Here is a 19280-nt window from a genome sequence, read left to right on the forward strand (position 1 = left end):
ATCTTCTCCGAGGAGGATATATTCACCTCCTTGATGCCCACGAACACAGGAGGGATGTAAGAACTGGAGAGAATAGCCCAGTCTCAGCGTCCTGTCCATCCATTCTCTTATCGTGCAGTTGCATCTCCATTCCCTGTAAAACTGGGTCAGAGAGACCAACTAGCGGCGGTGCGGCAGCTAAATAGCTGGGATAACCTGTCTCGAACCTCCATAAACAGAGGGATGGCTTATAGGGGGCCACTGAAAACGGTCGAGCCAGTGGTGATGTACCTGAACGCATCACCGCCGGCTTTCCCATAAATAAAGCAGCAGCTGATAGTGTGACACTATTTTCAATCTCTCTTGGCTCCTATGAAGATCAGTGAGGGAGAAATACCTGAGGGATGTTAATCAGAGCTGCTGTTTAGGGGTTATGTGTCCTTTGACAACATATTCTCAGAGCAAAGTGCTCATGACTAGACCTTGATATATTATATCTGCAAAATATCTTCTATTTTGCCAACAAAACAAGCAGTTTTTATGATGTCATACTGGGCTCATGGATCTTGTAATGGGCATTGAGAATATTCCCTGACATGTTATATACTAAAAAACTACGGAGAAGCTCTATCCCTGCAGAACAGCCCATCCTTACATATTTTAAATAGCAACCATGTATGTATTTAGCCACAGAAATATAATCAATCTATTTCTATACATCAAGGTTCATGTGTGGTACAATACAGTTGTTACTGGAGGTGCACTTCAACAACAGCAAAACAGAAAAATGGAGACAAATGTGGGGTTTTTTTTTCAATTTTTTTGTTTATTGGCCACCATTTCATGTTTTCCACATCAATTTGGATATGATGGAATGCTTTGTTAAGTTTCCCCCACCACTGTAGCTGTCAAACCCATCACCTTGCTCTACTCAAGCCTCCTCTCCCTGCCAATCAACACACAGTACATTCATTCTCCTGTTCATGGATGACCAGAAATTATGAACTACTCATTCAACTCACACAGCAATTAATACACCAGTCACACAGCACACTATGCACTCTCTCACACCCACACCCACACCCACACACATACACACACACACACACACACACACGTGTGGCAACAAGGGTGTTGGGTAGAGCCAAAAGGGATGCAGGAGGTACAGTATGGGTGAGGGGTGGGGCTGTGCAATTGTTCCCTCCCACTTCAGATATAATAGACACTTCTCTCAGACCAACCTGACCAGTAAACTGTCCCAATCTCTGTCTGCTTAAGTAACCACAGTGAATCTCTGATTAGGCATGGATGCAGTGCGACCTATCAGAACTGGCTCCAAAAACAATCCCAGGTCTGAGAGTGTGTCCAAGGGCCAACTCTGCCCCAACAGGGCCAACTGGCTACAGCTGGGCACAATGGTACATCAGTTAAATGACAAGTCCTAAATTTAAAAAACAAAACAAAACCTCATAGTGAAAGCAATTAAATAAAATAAGATTTTCCCCAAAACGTTAACCTTTGTTCCTTTTAGAAAATAGTCAGTAGCCGTGCCGAAATATGGAGACTGAACAGAGAAATTATTTAGGAATGAAGAAAAAGTAGACTACCCCCCCACCAAAAGAAAGAAAACTATTGGTCTGAGCTACAGATTGGGGGGCTTTGTGCTACACTGGAGAAGCTCTGTGGGGTTTATATTAGTGAAGACCTTGCAAAATAAACACGTCTATAGGATGGCCCCTTGTCCCCTGAGAGATCAGTCCTTACAAAACCACAACACAAACTCAGGTCCTCTGGATTTCCATCTGAGGGAAAAGAACATTGGCACCCCCCCCTTACCTACAAATACAGGTTACAACACTCATTTAGCTCGTACCCACATTAAACAATGGCAAGGGTTTTGTTTTTTTTTTGTTTTTTTTTTTTAAAGAGGAGGGGAGCTAATTCAACAGGAAAAAACAAACATTTTGCAAACTGGATCTCAATGCCATTTTAACATTTGGTTTAAAATATACAAGGCAAACAGCTGATGTGGAGCTTTGTAGAGAAGGCATTGAGGTCTTCCATAGAGGTGGTGCGCTGTTCCACAGAGTCCCCCTGGGTGGGACAAGACGAGTCTGGCCAGAAGTTGCGAGGTTGGAGATGTAGCTGGCAAGAAATGCCCTGCCACGCCACTGATGGACTGACTGAGCGGCGGGCTGGACAGCGGGCCGGCTGACTGACTGAGAGGCAGTTAAAGGGGAAATATTAATGTTCACAGGAACGGGAAGGTCCACAAGGAAGTGAAGGTGGTGGTAGTGACTGGTTGGAAGGGGTTGGGGCGGGACTCGTCTCCTCTCTCTCTCCTCTGCCAGGTCTTACAACTCATCATGTCCATCAGTGTCCTCACCATCAGAGTCCTCATCCTGCACATCATCCACATCATCCAAATCCTGGAGAGCAGAGGACAAAAGGGTCGTTGATTAAGATGTAATCTCTCAAATCTGCCAAGCATACTTTATAGTGAATGCCCAATAAAACTAGACCTGCAAGCTCCACAAGATGTTAAATTAAGAAAACAAACCTCCACAAGAATTCTCAGACATACTCTACAAGGCTGCAATACTGGCTGCATAATAATGTTTTTAATTGTAGCTTGGGACCAATCCTGGGAAATCCCTGAGTTACAAGTTACAGATTTTATTAGGTCACAGTGGCCTTGACCTTTGACCACCAAATTCTTATCAGTTCATTTTTGAGTCAAAATGAATGTTTGTGCCAAATGTGAAAAAATAATACCAAGGTGTTCTTGAGATATTGCTTTCATGAGAATGATAGATGCAAGGTCACATTGACCTTGACCTCTGACCACAGAAATCTAATCAGTTCATCATCGAGTCCAAGTGGACATTTGTGCCAAAATTTAGGAAATTAAATATTGCATGGTATGTATGGATGGACAACCCAAAAACATAATGCCTCTGGCCACGTCTAACGGCGGCACGTGGATATTGAAAAAAATAAAAATAAAAAAAACGCATTGTTGGCGATATAGTTTATCTAGAGATAACATGCAGATTTTTTCCCACTAATCACCAACTGACGGGTTGAAGAGTAGGCACGGCCTAGATTTTCTTTGGATAACTACAGCCCTACAAATCAACTCATTGGTCACTCAGCAGAACGTATACTCAGCACTGTTCACAGATGTATGTACAGCCTATAGATGACATCTTCATTTTGCTCATCCATTCCTTCATGTCTTATGTCTGAGGACAGGTGGGGGAAGAGCTAAGTCAGATACAGGAAGACCCCAGTGGTGACTGTGGGGCACGTGCTGCTTTTATCAGGTGTTAGGGCACAGGCCAGTAAAGCAGCCACAACAGCTGCAGAAGGCATTAGCCCACAGCACTCATCTGGGCTGGAATTAGACTTCTGAGAAGGGAGCATGGTGGCAATAATGGAGTGGAAAGCTGCTTGTAAAGAGGATATAATAATGGGTGCTAAATGCAGCAAAGTTGTAGCACAAGGGAATGTATAGAGAGCTTGCATGTATCCTCTACATCTTTAACCAAAAGATGGTGGCGAGTATTTCCAACAAATCGGTCAATTGTCCATCTCAACACTTTGCATCTGGAGGAAGCTTAGGAAACATGATATTTTTGGCTGTTTTCTAAAAACAGCATTTTATTTATTTATTTATTTTTTAAAATAGCTAATCCTGAGACCTTACAATGCTTTCTTTTGCTTAGTTATGCCACTGCCCCCCTCCCCACCAAAAAGCCAAGTGGGTCAGTTCTAAGGTTACGGCCTAAAACCCTGATGAGACACTAAGACACTATTTTGGGAAGCTTCAGACATGGCGCCAAATCTGCTGCAAGAGACACTGGGGCTATGAGACATACGTGCACATGAATATGATGTCTTGACTTTCAGTTCTAACTGTTTTGCTTTACTGCAACAACTTAAGTTAATGATAAAACCATTCCCTTAACACTAATTATTCAGGAAACAACTCAAAGATGAGAACAACCAGTCTCTAAATCTTCATGCTGCAATTTCTCTTTCAAATGTGGCACCTGTTGATCTTGTTTTAGTCACTGTCATCTCCACCTTCCCTAATTTATGGCCACCTCCTCAATATGACAATGTCCCCACTGGTGTTAGGTATCAGAGTATAGTGACGTAAATGCGCACATTTGTCCAAAGTCAATACACCATCCAACAGAGGACTGCATGCAAAGTTAGATTTTTCTGTGAGCATAATTAGGCCTGTCACAATAATATCAACATATCATATGATATATGGACATGACTCAATCACTTTGCTGACCTTAATAATGCCTGTAATATTTCTCTCCACCCCACTACTTGTGTGATTTCAAAGAAAACTAAAACACTTCAAAGACAACACAGCATAGCTTACCGCTAGCCTGCAGCTGCACATTTAGAGTAGAGGATGTACTGTTCTGATAGTAGTTAGCTTGCAAACCCCTGGCAACAATCAAAGCAGTTTGTTGTTTTACTTCCAACATCATCCTCCTCCATTCCGTAAATCCACCAAAAAACTGCCCAGCTCCCAGGCTGCCCTTCCCAGGGACCCGACTGCAGCACACCAACCACATTATGGAAGAAAACTATGGTGTTCCCAGAGCTTCACTAAGCTTGCTTATTAGTCGCAGGAGGCATCACTTGGTTTTGTTTTTATGGGCAAATTTTAAATGAAGTCTCAAACTGAGTCATTTTTGGCTACTTCTATTAATGGTACTGTAATTTTATCCATACTCTCTTAACAGATGTTAATTACTTATTAAAAATATTTTATATATTCCAATTCCTCTATCTGACCATTCTTAAGAATCTAAAGTTAATTGCTCTTTGTAAAGGTGTACTTGCATTATTATAATATCATTATACTGAACCCTGAAAATGGCAATAATATAGTGTGTCGCAGTTACTTCTGGGGTAATTTATCATCCATCAAAAATAGTTATCATGACAGGCCTAAGCATGGCTCTCCTTTTCTGTGGTCTCCAAAGAAAATGTAAGTGGAGTCAATACATCAGGATGACCTGAACAGATTCAAAGTCGAGCTAAATTCATTAAAGCTCAGACAGCTTCTTTCTAGGCTACAACTGTGCTATAACTGCACTGCACTGTGTAAATGGGTATCTCAGGTGAGGTGATCTTACCTCTGCGTCCAGATCGTCATCATCGTCTCCTGCAGGAGCACCACCCTCTTTACCACCGCTCTCCAAGAACTTAGTGAAGCCTTCCAGTGTTCTCTCCCCGTTGTAATCAATCACCTGTTGAACAGACATTATTTCTCATTAACAACCAAAGTTCTGTCCTATCCCCATGCCAAAAAAGTCTTAAATACGCAAGCATGTATGCATGTCTTTCATTGCAAAAACATCACTGAGCCTTTGACACCCAACTCAGCCATTTAAAAGCAGCAAATTAACTTTGGCACTGTGTCTACAAATGGTGCTGATGAGTTGTCCAGAGATGATCTATGAGCAGTGACACAGCAACAAGCTGGTGGGATGAATGCTAAAAAAAGGCTGCACATGAATAGGACAATCAAAGGACATCTGCAAAGCAACATGTTAAATTTTTAGCTCTTTAATCTGGCTGTAATGATGTGCTAGATGGCACTGTATGGCTGCCAATACAGCTGCATCCTTAAGTAGCCATTCTTGGGTCTTCAGCGTGCTTCATCTAAGTGGGGTCATGGGCTAATCCTAAAAGGTGGCCCCAGCATACACCAGTCATTTAAGTTTGCTAAACTCAAGGCTGGCACGTGAATGGCTTTTAAATAAAGGAGCACTTTGGAGAGAGGCAGGTGCAGGCTAAGCAGAGAGTGTCAATGTGAGTGAAGTCATCCAACAGGAATCTCTTCGAACCAAACACCAACATAATGGTGCAGAAACCTATGAAGCCAGCGAGGTCAGGTTTCTGCACATGGTTAACACTGCTAAATCAAGAGGCACTAATGTTACTTGGAAGGCCAATATGGCAATGATTTTGGATCCAAATAACCACCCAGATCAATATAACTCACAACTGCAAAGGCATGTAATGAATGAGAGGGCAGATCCAATTATTACAGATGGAGAGGAGATTGAAGGATTATCAGCACAACTGGAGATGTTTACAGAAGATCCTGAAGATAAGAGAGATGATGCCAATCAAAGTTTTAACCCCTCTCTGCTTATCGGTCAAATGTAATGAGAAAAGAAAACATTATCTAGACAGCTGGAAGCGCTCACCTTGCGCTCATCTCCAGCAGGGAAGAACTTAAGAGTAGGGAAGCTGTGGACTTTGACTGCCTCAATCTCATTGGCTGTGGAGTCCATCTTAGCCACGATGATGTCAGCACTGTCCTTATACTTCTCTCCCAGCTTCTCCCAGATGGGAGTCAGCTGTTTGCAGTGTCCACACCAAGGTGCATCTGGAATACAACAGTAGTTTAGTGTTTAATCATAGCAGACAACACAAACAGTACACTTGGATTGGCTTTAGCTTATTTAGATACAGACTAGTAAAGACACTTGAATGCAAAATCATGTCATGCATTTTCTTTTCTTTTTTTCACAGACTGGATAATGCCCGCTTCAGACCAAAGATTCACAATGAGTTGATCCACAGACAACCACTTGCAATGTGCCATTCTGCAACATTCCAAAAACCTGCCGGTGCAAACCAGTGTAACTAGATGAGACAATGTATGAATGAATAGGTGAATACCTAATTCATGTAAATTGTGATATCAATTGAGATGCTAATTTTATCTGGCCAAAAACAGGCTTAAAACAAAATGTAATTAACGGAAAAAATGAACAGCTGACTCCTTGGAGTGGGATTTGGTACAATCAAATGCTTAACAAGACTTTTTTTTAGCTGACCAAAATGTTACAGTTGACTTTAATGGACTGAAAACACACCATGAGAGGGTTAAAGATCTAAGATGAAAACATGGTGAAGTTCATGACTATTCAAATGTAGTAGTGGTATCACTGTATTACAGTGTACAAGGGTATTTAGAAATCCCGCGCTGCACACCAGTATCATATACCGTATACCACGGTGAAATTTAAGGACAGTTTGAAGGTATGAAAAAGAAGATACCACCCAAGCCTAGTACACAGTGCCATGGAAACACACACCTATGCCTCTATCCTGATTGATAGGTTGCCGTGGTAGCAACCTGTCAATCATAAGGTAGACCCATCCTAAAACATACCCTAACCATACCCATAACTTACAAAATTAACATCATGCTGAATTGAGGAAGACTTGAAACTAGTGCCTGAGATCATAAACTCATTGGGAAAATGAGAAGGAGAATCATTTTCTCATATACTTCTATATAACCTGACTTCTTTCTGCAACCAGTGAAGTCATCCCCTGCTGGCCATTAGGAAGAAAGCAGATTTAAGGCACTTCTGCATTGGCTTCACTTTTCAGATGCGGAGGCTGCATCAACTTCTTTTATACTATCTACAGTTTGATTTCAGAGAGGTACAATGCATCTGTACACTCTGCTGCAATGTATAGCTGGAAGCAGGCAAACAGAGAAAATGCCACATGCAGTTTCAGCTTCATGACCCTGCTCCCCTTTGACAGACTAGGAAACCCCCACCTCCTCATCTGTGAGAGAATATGGGCCTACCCCACTGCACACGACTGGCCACAAACTGTATTTAACAGCATGCAATGGAAAATTCCTCCAAAAATAGAGCACGTGTGAATGTGGATAGCTATAAAAAACATATTCCAACAGCTATATTTAACCAGCTCTTTTTAACTTAAGTGTCTGGTAACAATTTAATTTGCAGAGAAGGGGGTTGAGAGGGTGAGTGGGCCCCTAGCATCAACTCTTGGTATTTGACAAAGGCTTAGCACGGGGCAAAGTAAGGACAGGCAAGATCTGAGATAGAGTTAGTGTTGGAGTTAGAGTTAGTGGCTAGAGGTTTTGCCAAATCTCCCACATCTGAGCAACTGAGTTTTGACTGCAAAATACCCTTTTAAAAGGTGAACCCCTTTACCACCTCACAAACAGTATGCATTAATATATTTTAATGCAGTTATTATAAATAGAAACATTTGCTGAAATGAGGATGCTCTTACAGAATTCCACAAAGACATTCTTAGAGGAATCGAAAGCAACCTCCTCGAAGTTCTTGCCGACCAAAACCTTGACAGGGGTTTTGTCCCAGTCTTCAGGGATGTCCTGACTCATGAGGTGGGGCTGTGGGACAAGAATTAGCCAACATTAATCACATATATCTGAAACATGTATGACGCTGCCAAAACTAACCACTCCCTTCTCTCTCACCTTGAGTTTGCCCTCAGTGAACAGTTTGCAGAATTGAATGATGCTCTCTGCTGTGATGTCATTAGTCTCAGGCTTGTACTTGGTCATCTCATCCTCCAGGGTGATGAGGCGGATGGCGGGGCACTCCTCTTTCTTCAGGCCGAAGAACTCCAGGATGCGCTGGTTGTCATCCACATCGCTGTCGATGAAAATGAACAGGATCTGGTACAAAGGAGACAGAAGAGGTCATGTGTTCAGAATGCACATCAATCACATTTGACAGATTAAAGGAAAGTACACAAGCAGGGACTTTCAAACAGTTCACCTACCTGACCCTTGAATCCCTCTGCAGCTTTCTTAAACTGGTCCATTTTGTCCTGGAAGTCATCAGCAGTTTTGGGCAGGAACATGAGGATGTGGGACTTGATTTCTCCACCAAAGATTTTAGGGGCGGTCTGCAGAAAACAGAAATACGCAAGATTGACATGTGAGGATAACACTTGGGTTTGTACTTCTTATTGCTGTGGACAGTAGTGGGGAGTGGGGAAAAGCGATCAAATGGTCACGTTGATGTGCACGGCCCCCGTCATTACCTGCTCTGTGAACTCAATGACCAGAGGCAGCTGGTTGGCCTTGACGAAAGACAGGAGGTTTTCTTTGGTCAGCTCTCCATCAAAGGTATTGCGCCCTTCATCAAACTGTAAAAGGAAAGATGGAAACATTCAGATACAATATCATCCATCCGCAGTCTGCCTGTGAACACCAACATAGATTTACCAGACAAACCCCTTTAAAATCCCCTGGTGACCCCTGCTGACAAAAGAGCCAGTAGCCCCAATGGACTTTTATTAAGTGTTAAGAATAGCAGTGGTACAGCTGTACCGAGCAACCCTTACTGGCATACACTAGGAAAAACGCCATTTGGCCGGTGGCATACCACCAGCCATGCGGCCACTGACAAAGGTGATGAAACTTAAGCCTCAATCCCTGTTGCAATAAACAAGTGAAAGACCCCAGCTGTTTATTGAGACTGAGCCCCAGCTTTAAAAGGGTTTGCCCAACTGTAGGCAACAAGCCAACACGTCAGTAGTGTTTGTATCAGGGTAAAGTTACCAACATGGATCAGAGGCCAGACAATGGCAGTGAGGGGATTGAGCCTTGTGCCAAAATGAGAGAAGATAATCCATAACTCAAAATGACTGAAGTATTTAGAGTTCGCTGTTTCTTGTTTAGGCAGCTTGGGCTGCATGAAATTATTATGTCATTACAGATCCACTGCAACCTATAAAATGTCACAAACAATGATGCCCATCACAAGATACCAGAGCAAAAAAAGAGAAAAGGCATGGCTGTTAAAAATGTACTGAAATAAACAATCAACACTGTATAAACCGGTATATACCAGGGGTCCGCAACCTTAGGCACCTTGTCTTGAATATATTTGCCAAATTTTGAGGGTTAAATGCCATTTTAAGACTAAACAAGGCTGGATTCATCAAACTTCCCTGGTATGGGAAGCAAGCAAACATCTTCAAAGTCTTTGCCACTTCTAAAAGTCATGCCTGTAACAGCAGGGGGTTAAACAAAATATAAAATTTTTGTTAAGTTTGTTTATAAAGATTGGTGGAAGGTTAGTCAGGTTATGTTTGGTCCATGCTGGCTGTAGCGTCCCTGGCACGAGCTTTGTGCAACAGAAAATTGCATAATCACCCTTTCTGCGTCGAGTGCATAGGCTCTGACAGCTGTCGCAACGCTTGTTGTGCACCTCTGAATTTTTGTTACTCGGCATCCACTGCACACGCTGTGCTTTTCAGTTCAACAGGGAGGATTGGCCACACAGGTTCACCTGTTCAGACATCTCTAGTAACAACTCTTTATTGAGAGACTATAGGGAAAGTCAACTGCCCTTAAATTCTTGGAAAGAAATATCCACCACCCTGGGGAAAGAAGAGGCTTTTTGCCACAGGGTGTGGGAGAACATGAGAGATCGCTGTAAAAGCTGTAAAAAAAACCCCAAAAACACACAACTAACAAAAAAGCAGCTTACTTTCTGTTAACATTCTTCTATTGTTGACTTCTTGTTTAAATACAATATTTTGTTTGTATGCTGCCTTGCATTTCAGGGCATATTGCAAGAGACAATGCATTGAGCATAAACACCTCTGTACATGCTCAGAGCTTGCTCGCCATCTACAGAGGCCCATGCCACAGTGTCTCTTGCTTGCTCTCATATATAATTACAACGGCCTGATTATGGGAGTAAGAAGAGGAAATGTTGCTATTCACATTGCCTACATGAATGGAATAAAAAGTTACAGATCAGTTGATTTAAATTTTGCTATTGTGTCGTAATTACACATAATGTTAACCTAATGTTGATATGACACATTGATTCATACGAAAATTTAAAATGGCTTTTCATATCAGAAAGTTTGCCAACCTCTGGTATAGAGCTGGGTATCACCACTGATTTCCTGAATCGATTCGATTTTGATTCAGGGGGTCCAGATTCCATTCGATCCCATAGCGATTCGACTGGAGATTTTTCAGTTACAATACCAGTTTTTGGCAGTATGTGAAAGAGATTCTCAGAGAACTAACAGTGTAACATTTACAAGGAATTATTTTTTAAAAAAGAATAAATTCACAACAGGAATAAAACTGAATATTTTAAAACTAAATGTTGTTTCTAGAGCAGCAACAGTAATATTAAAACAGCAAAGTCACAATATAAACCTAACATCTCACTGGAAACAAATTTAAAATGTCAGTAAAATAAATTATATTCCTGACATCACAATACTGAGTGAAGTTTGGAAAGAATAAAGAACACAGACATCAGTCAGTATCAGTCCTGCTGTCCTCTCTGCTGCTGAGGAGAGTCACTGCCTACAGGTCACATGACCACCAGTAAGTTTTAAGATACAAGACAAACTGAGCTAAACCATTTAACATAAACAGTTGTTGTTGTTGTTTCAGCTTGTTAGTAACAATTTGCTATTAGATTGAGAGCACTCTGGGCTTGTTTATAACATAATATTGGCGGCCGTGGATGATAGACTATGGACAGAGCAGATTGAAATATTGCTTTTCTACATGTTTACATGTTGCTAATCAGCTGTATTGATAAAGTATTAACTTTTCTCTTGAGAAGGTTTTATTGCACTCACAGTAACAAGCGTAGTTGTCATCAGCTCACGTTGTCTTCACCTCTCTGTGTTTGTGTGTGTCTGTGTGTGTGCGTAAAAGTGGTGCAGCAGCCAGGACATACAGACAGCAGGAGGAGACGCAGCAGCGTGATAATAAATTACACCCAAATGTACAAAACCAAGCTAACAGCTAACAGTTACAGATAAAAGAGCAGGTGACGTCAGAGGTTCTCAAAACTATGCTTTGGCTCGTTTTACTACTGGCGAGATTAACAGGGTTAAAGCTTCACACATCTGTGGGAAAAAGTGTATATCTAAAGATCGATCTCTGACTTTACGAATCAATATCGGGTCATTCCAGTGAAGATCGATTTGAATCGGATGTATTGATTATTTTAACCCAGCCCTACTCTGGTATATACCATAAAATCACTGTGTGAAACGATTAGCAAAACATGATAAATCTACAATTACAAAAAATCTACGACTATAATCTAACAGCACCTTAAAGAGTCCAAAACACTTAATTTGCACCCATGCCCACACACACTGATGACAGCAGTGCTGCCACACAGGGACCTGGTCTGCTCATTAGGACTGGGTGGGGTTCAGTGTCTTGCTTGTCAGTAATTAAATCACCAATCCTCAGTGGTTAAATACACACATCACCAGCTCCTGAGGAAACCACATCCTTTAACTGTTAAATGCTCTACTATGTTCACCAACTGGTTGGGTTGCAACAGTATGACATTTCCATTGTTAGTTCATCAGTTACAATGACCCTTAAAGAAATTAAAACACAGACTTTATTGGTTGAAGAATTATTTTATCATAAGCTAAACTCCTTTTTTAATTTGAGCTTGATTGTGAGCACACAGCGGCCAGTCATTCCTCCTCTAATCATAGCCAATGGGGCTAGTTGAAAGACGCACCATACCTAATACCATTCAGCACCATCAGCTCAACATGCTGAAGTCGTTCATCGTGTAGGTAGAGCAACATGTCCCAAGGCACGTATGAAACACTAGAGACGAGCCAAGATTAGCAACGGAGAGTAGATATTGTGAGGTTGACTGAATCACATTACCATAACACGAGAATGTGTTTCACAAGCTGATGCAAAGCCAATAACAACCTATTTACAATATATTATAATGACAGCTGGGACAGTGAGTAAACACTTCAAATAATGACGAGTCAAACAATTAAGAATCTGTATCTTATGATTCATCCTGTGACCACAGTTGATGTTTGAATACACATCGATGGAACATTTGTGTGCCGTTATATTTAGGCTGCATGCACCTTACATGCCTCTATGGATTCTGAACAAACTGTGAAGGTACAGTGAAGCAAAACTGGAATTTAACGTCACCTTCTTGAAGAGGACAACGCTGTCCTTGGACACCTCAAACTTGGAGAAAACAGCATCGTCTGCGGTCATGGCGAAGGGAATGTCATCTGTGGCTTCAGCTGCTTTTTCGTAGGCTTTGGCACCATCAGATTCAGCATCCTACAGGCACATGAAAACATTCTGTAAGATAAAGAACTGTGCAAGTGATCCCAAATGATCACTTTTTTCAACATTTATTTTAGATGCTTGGAAAGCAACGAAGCAGAATGACGAAGATGATGCCAGAAAATCTATATCTGAGTTATATCGAAATAATGAAGTTACTCAGTGCTGGATCTAGTGTATTCGGCACCCTAGGCAGCTGCCAGTGTTTCTCATAGGAAGATATTGCAGGGTTTTTCCTGCACCGAGAATAACAAGGTTGTCAAATTTTGTGCCATCTCATGCTTTGTCATTTGTAACTGCTATTGTGGCACTATGCCAATGTGCTGGCAACAGCCAACGAGGAAGAGGAGAGCCATCTATTTTTTGGCTGGACCACAGCAAAAAGGGGGATAGCCCAGTGCGCCAAAGTGATTCTGTTGGAACTGTCTTTGCCACCACAGCCAAAACAAAACTGACTGAAGAAAACAAAAAGTCCTTCTCCCTGCTGCTCAATGTCTGAATATACTATATATATGCCAGCTGGCATTCATAAAGCTGTTGCCAACAGCAGCCTGAAATTGAGAACATCACTCAGTGTGCTTCCACATATATGCCTGGGCGCCACCTGGTGCAGCGACTACAGCATTTACATCAGCTAATTGTGGGGAAATAAAGTGGGTTTATTAATCAACTTTTTCCCTATTGTATCAAATACATCAGTTTAAACAGATATGTGTAGAACAGGGATGGTGAACTTGCTTAGCATGGGGGCCGCTGGAGGAGGCCGGGGGCCAGTTAATAACAATATTTATCATATAAAATGAAGAAACAAGGCAAATCCAGTTGCAGCAGCCACAGACAGGTCAGGTGTATGCAGGGGTGTTTCTATGATTTGAGGACATAGGTGGCTCAGCCCCGACCCCGGATCCTCACCATGAAACTTTTTAATAAACAAGTTCTATTTTTTAAAGGAGTTTTAATGCACTCTGGCACCTAATTTACATTCAAAATCCCAAAAAATCCCAGTGTGAATCAATTTATTTTCACAGTGAATTAGATAATGGTTGGCAGGCCACCTGCACCCTATTGCAGATCAGATCTGAGTATCACTGGTGTAGAACATGATAGTTTGAATAATGATTCAATTAGCTGAAATTGCCAGTCAGAGGCCTAGTATGTGTAATTTTTTTTCTAGCTGTTTTGCATTTACTAATAGAATTACTTGTGAAGTTCATTGGTTTTGTTCAACCTTTTAGAGTCGGAATGAAAAATGAACCCCATGTACATTACAAAACATCTTATTAATATTGCTATTACAATACATCTGAGAACACGACTGCCACAAATACTGATAAAAGCACATAACTGAGAATAAGATGTAAAATAATTAGAGTACATTATAAAAACAGGATGGGCTGTTTTTTAAACTGTCTTGTAAAAGTGTGTGAGGGGCTACCTTAAAAACAATTGTTTGAACATTTAATATCCAGGAATTCAAAATCTACACTCCACCATTGACTATGTGACTATCTGCCCAAAATGTATTAATAATTAATATTTTCTTCAATCATGCAATTATTAAAATTCCTAAAATATGTTACTTGTAAAAATAATAATAAAAAAAATAAATAAATAAAAAAGTGTTTGCTTGAGCCAGTTTAAGGCATGGTGATAATTGTGCTCCTGAGGAAACAAAGCATCGCAGCTTGATGTTGGCAATGCCACACAATAGACAATACACAACAGACAATCTAAGCGATGTGGTGATTCATTCTGAGATATCACTCGGTATGTTTATTGAAACTCAACACTATTACATCAACCATCCAAAAATCTGACCAGAAAGTTTAATCTAGCCTTTATTGAAATTGAAAACTGTATTAGTCAGACCTTCAGAGTTCAGACTCGTACCTTAAAGAATCCGATGACTGCCACCTCACTGTCAGCAATCAGAGATTCTGCCTCAGTGACTCCTGCCAGGGTGGCGACGGCTGGGCCTGTGCGTTTCTTCAGCCAGCTGACGATGTCATCTGCCTGTCTGCCAGCTGCAGCACAACACAACACAACACAATAACTCAAGCAATTCTGTTTTCACAGACATCATGGGACTGATCAAAAGCCACTAGTCAAAGGCTAAACATTAACAATCTAAATAAAATATGGACAATGTGATCCATGTGATATTTGGGAAGCAGAACACATCCTACTCAGTATTTGAACAGACCCAGTTTGACAGATAGGGGTACTACCTGATCTGCGTAAGGGAATTCGCACTGACTCTGCAGTGGTTAAACTAAATATGTGCAGGCACAGAGACACTGTTCATACATTTTCTGGTGTAAAAGTTTAAGCGAATTTTGAAAGTGAAAACATAAAAGCTCTGCATGAAACTACCAGCTCTCAACTTCAGATGACAATACAGAACACCCTCATTTGTTTCACTTTCAAATTCAGACACCATGTTGTGTGATAAGTGAATTATAAAAACTAAAAATCAACTTTGTGAGGCTCAAAAAACATGACTACCTTTCTTTGGAGTAAGACTGTTGAAATTAACCTAGACTCAAGATAGACCTAACTGTCAGACTGAACTGGTGATGCAACATAGTAGCAATTTCCCTGAGAAACACAGTGAGATGCAGCACGTAGTCTTGGAGCGACGCTGGGAGGTTTGTGGTAGTGGTTTCCATAAAAACACCACTTCTCAACCTACTCTCCCTTCCTCTTGAAACCGAGCCTAGCCCAGGCCAGCAGAGAAGAGGCAACGTGAGGAACTGCACATATCTCCAGTGGCTCAGCGTCAGCATGACTGGAACGTGCAGGGGGAAGCCCAACCCACATTCTCCCTCAGTCATGTTGCTGAAAGCTGATTGGCTGACCTACAGTTTATGCTGCTGTGCAGATCATATTACCGGGATAAAGAAAGTCGGAAGGGCTCGTCTCTAGGTGTCAGAATGGGTTCTTTATGCCACCTATAGTCTTTCACTACATTATATTATGAAATAATATTCACTCACTTTTTTTTTTATGACAAGAGTTACTCAAGATTACATCACTTTGTAAAAAAAAATAAATAAATAAAATCTCCCATTCATTAAGTTGCAGGGAAAAAAAACAATAAGTTGCACAGTGGGAGAAAAATACAATTAACATTTTTTAAAATGGCTGTATGAATAAATTCAAATACATAAAGTTATATGATGTAATTTGGGAGAATAAGAACATCATAAACATCTAAATCTAACTTGAGTAAAGAAAACACCTCATCAGCAGACACCACCATATAAATGGAGTTTAAGAGGAACACCACCTAAATAAGGAATTCCAAAAGGTTATATTCATGGCCATGGACATTTCAATCAATATTTGTGAACATGACCTACTCTCTGTCAAAGCCAGAAACCAAATCTGCTCTATAGACAGTGAATGGGAGACTGATTTTGTGGACATACAGAATGTTTTCTTTTCTGTACTTAAATGAGCTTTATTCTATTATGGGGTTCTCAGTTCTGAAACAGAAAATGTTCCCATATATCAGAACATTTCCCTGCATGCAGTCAGTGTAATCTAGAACATTTTTCACCATTCATTGTCTATGGAGAAGCTCCAGACTCTACACCCAATAACATCACAAATTTGAGTTTTTGCACTTGCGTTTTTGGATTTGGGAGAGTGTTGTTCAGGTTTACAAATATTGTTGGACTGTCTTAGGCCATGTAGGTATGGATGGGCATGTATGAACTTTGAAAATCGGCTAACTTCCCCTTTATTTCCAGCCATTGCCTCAAACTTCTAGGTAATCTGTCTCGTGCAAGAGTCTGTAGGAATTAAAAAAAAAAAATCACAATAAGGCTCACCAGAGTACTCTTTGGGTGACTCCTTCTCTCCGCCCTTAAAGAACTTGATGGTGGGATACCCCCGGACGCCATACTCTTGAGCCAGTTCTGTCTCCTCCGTAGCATCCACCTTACCCAGGCGGACTTCTGAACCCTCTGACTTCAGCATGCCGGCGGCCTTGGCGTACTCCGGAGCCAGGGCCTTGCAGTGACCACACCATGGGGCATCTGCAGGAGTGTCAGGAAGACATTTACCAGGAAACCCACCAAATATAGACATCTGCATTGTTTTAGATAAGTAAATCTGATCAGACAGGGTGCTTATTTTTGGCACAAAAAGTTTTTGTCTTAACTTATACCATTGGAAGACAACGGGTATATAAAACATGCAACGTGGCAAATATGGAGCTCCAATTAGCTGGTGTCATTAATAATCACACTGAATGATTTTTCTGATGATCAGCCATGGCCAACTATTTCAATAAATGTTTACTTGTTATCAAACATTTTTCAGCTATGCTACTTCACTGTGAGGATTTGCTGCTTTTCTCCATTGTATTTAATTGCAACTGACACGGAAAACCTTATTTACAGAGCATTTTCATAAAGGGATGAAGTGTACAGTGTTTTATAAGAAAGATGCTAGTCAGAAAAAAACAAGTATTGGGATCTTTGGGACTCAGAACTTTTGATCAGCATTTTATATTTTGACTGTTCATAAACTAAACTTTCTTTACAACTTTTGGGAAAGTGTAACCTTTTTAAAAGGACTAGTCTGTACTTTAAAATAACTCCTTTGGTGATTAGTGGCAGGAGAAAACTACTATCAAATGCAGCATAATCTAATTGCTACTGTGCTTTCACATGTTAATTTGTAAGCCATGGTATTAAACCGTACATATAAAAGCCGGGACACAAATTCCAAGCAGATAATCACCTTATCAGAAATGACACGTCAAATAGAATGACCTGCATTGCATCACCTTAGATTCTTGACAAACAACAAAACTTCCTTGTTCCAGTGCAGCCAATATAAATGCACAGATGAACTTTTGTTAAGTACACGTCAACCTAGCTCCACATCCCCACTGAGATCCCGCCCAGTGACAAATACGTGGGTGAAAAGAAAAGCCTTCATCCCTCCCATCCCGAGCTCATTGGAGAAACTTGCCCTCGGCCATCTCTGACTGGTCCACTGATTTGTCACACAGGATGTGAACAGGTCAACAATGTCACAAAAGTAAAGCGGGATGGGCCTGCAGGCTATGGAGAAGAGGCTGAATAGAGCCTGTGCTGTGACACGCAAACTTCTGTTTTATTAGAGAAAAATACAGTGACAGAGACATCCGGGCTGCACAAACACTGAAACTTACAGTGTGAAACCACGGCAGGCAATCGAAACGTTATGGCCTTGCACTTAAATGATACTCATTTCGCTTCTGGCTGATTGAGGCGATAATGGTTATGTTATTAAAGCATTATCCCGACAACAGTAGTGATAGTGCACGGCGGCACTGCCGACTTTTTAAAACGCAATAAGGTGCGCGGTTTTTAGCCATCTATAACAACATGGGGTTACAACATTAGCTAAGTTAAAGCAAACATATGGCTAAACAGAAGTTGCAAATGCATACAGTTAGCATTAAAACAAGTTGCGGGTTGACGTTAATGCGTTGTGCCAAGTTTCGTATCCTCATCAGACTCCGTTCACACTTTGAGGATACTCGGCGCTAGGTAACGTGAGTCAAGTTTAATGGAAATGAGTCCGACAAAGAGAAAACGCAGTCTGATAAACAATGCCCCGTCATTTTTATACTCAGTTCGAACAACAGTGAAATAGCTGCTGTGAAAATAAGTGCAATATATTCACGCATGGATGCAAAATTAAACACGACATCAGTAAGTTAGCCGCTAACCGCAGCAACTTGTCAGAAGTGTCAAAGTTTAATGCTAACATTAACCCAGGCTGAATCAAGCTAACGTTAGCTAGCCGGGCAGCCGCTGAGCCTGCCGAAGACGGCTAGCGCTAGCTGGAGAGATTTTGTAGCTACGGTTTACTTACAGAATTCAACCAGGAGGTTAGGGTGAGCTTGGAGAGCCTCGTCGAAGTTACTTTTCTTCAGCACCAGGACATCTTCTTCCTCACTGATCTCGGCTCTGCTGGCCACAGCCAGTGTGCAGATGAGCAGAAACTTGAACATAGTTGCCGTCGAGTATTCTTCCTGGTGGAGAGACGAGAGCTGCAGACACGCTCGGCTACGGTTTAGCTGTGAAATTGGCCTTAGTTTTGGTCTTTTTCCTTGTTTAAGGTTGGGAGAGTAGCTGGTATTTTGTGTCTACCGCTACTAACGTGGCACCGCACGCAGAAACCGGTGGGGTCAGCCGTAGTGCGCATGCGCATTTATCAGGCCGAAAGCAGTTCGTGTTGAAATGTGACTGGACCGCAGCGGGCTGTACCTGGAAGTGAATAAGCGGCGCTCCCTGCGCCGTGATGGCATGCCTACACATCAGCCCTAACTGAT

The 19280-nt window shown here is 41.4% G+C and overlaps 1 protein-coding gene across 1 annotated transcript; it reads right to left on the reverse strand.

Moving 5' to 3' along the window:
- Positions 1-1840: 1840 nt before the first annotated feature.
- p4hb (prolyl 4-hydroxylase, beta polypeptide) lies at positions 1841-19150 on the reverse strand. The gene is made up of 11 exons (XM_049571508.1): positions 18821-19150; positions 16780-16986; positions 14834-14967; positions 12800-12937; positions 8869-8973; positions 8605-8730; positions 8297-8497; positions 8089-8209; positions 6228-6409; positions 5148-5261; positions 1841-2408 (listed from the first exon to the last, which is right to left on the reverse strand). The coding sequence occupies exons 1-11, from the start codon at positions 18957-18959 to the stop codon at positions 2334-2336; spliced, it is 1542 nt and encodes a 513-aa protein (XP_049427465.1). The 5' UTR covers positions 18960-19150; the 3' UTR covers positions 1841-2333.
- Positions 19151-19280: the final 130 nt, after the last annotated feature.

Source organism: Epinephelus fuscoguttatus, linkage group LG3, assembly GCF_011397635.1.
Source record: "Epinephelus fuscoguttatus linkage group LG3, E.fuscoguttatus.final_Chr_v1".
NCBI lineage: Eukaryota > Metazoa > Chordata > Actinopteri > Perciformes > Serranidae > Epinephelus > Epinephelus fuscoguttatus.

Excerpts from the sequence above, each read along its gene's own strand:
- p4hb (XM_049571508.1), bottom strand. The coding sequence starts at position 18,959 with ATGTTCAAGTTTCTGCTCATCTGCACACTGGCTGTGGCCAGCAGAGCC. Across the intron at positions 6,410-8,088 it reads GAATGTCTTTGTGGAATTCT|ATGCACCTTGGTGTGGACAC; the intron begins GTAAGAGCATCC and ends GTTGTATTCCAG. Across the intron at positions 5,262-6,227 it reads CTGCTGGAGATGAGCGCAAG|GTGATTGATTACAACGGGGA; the intron begins GTGAGCGCTTCC and ends TCTGTTCAACAG.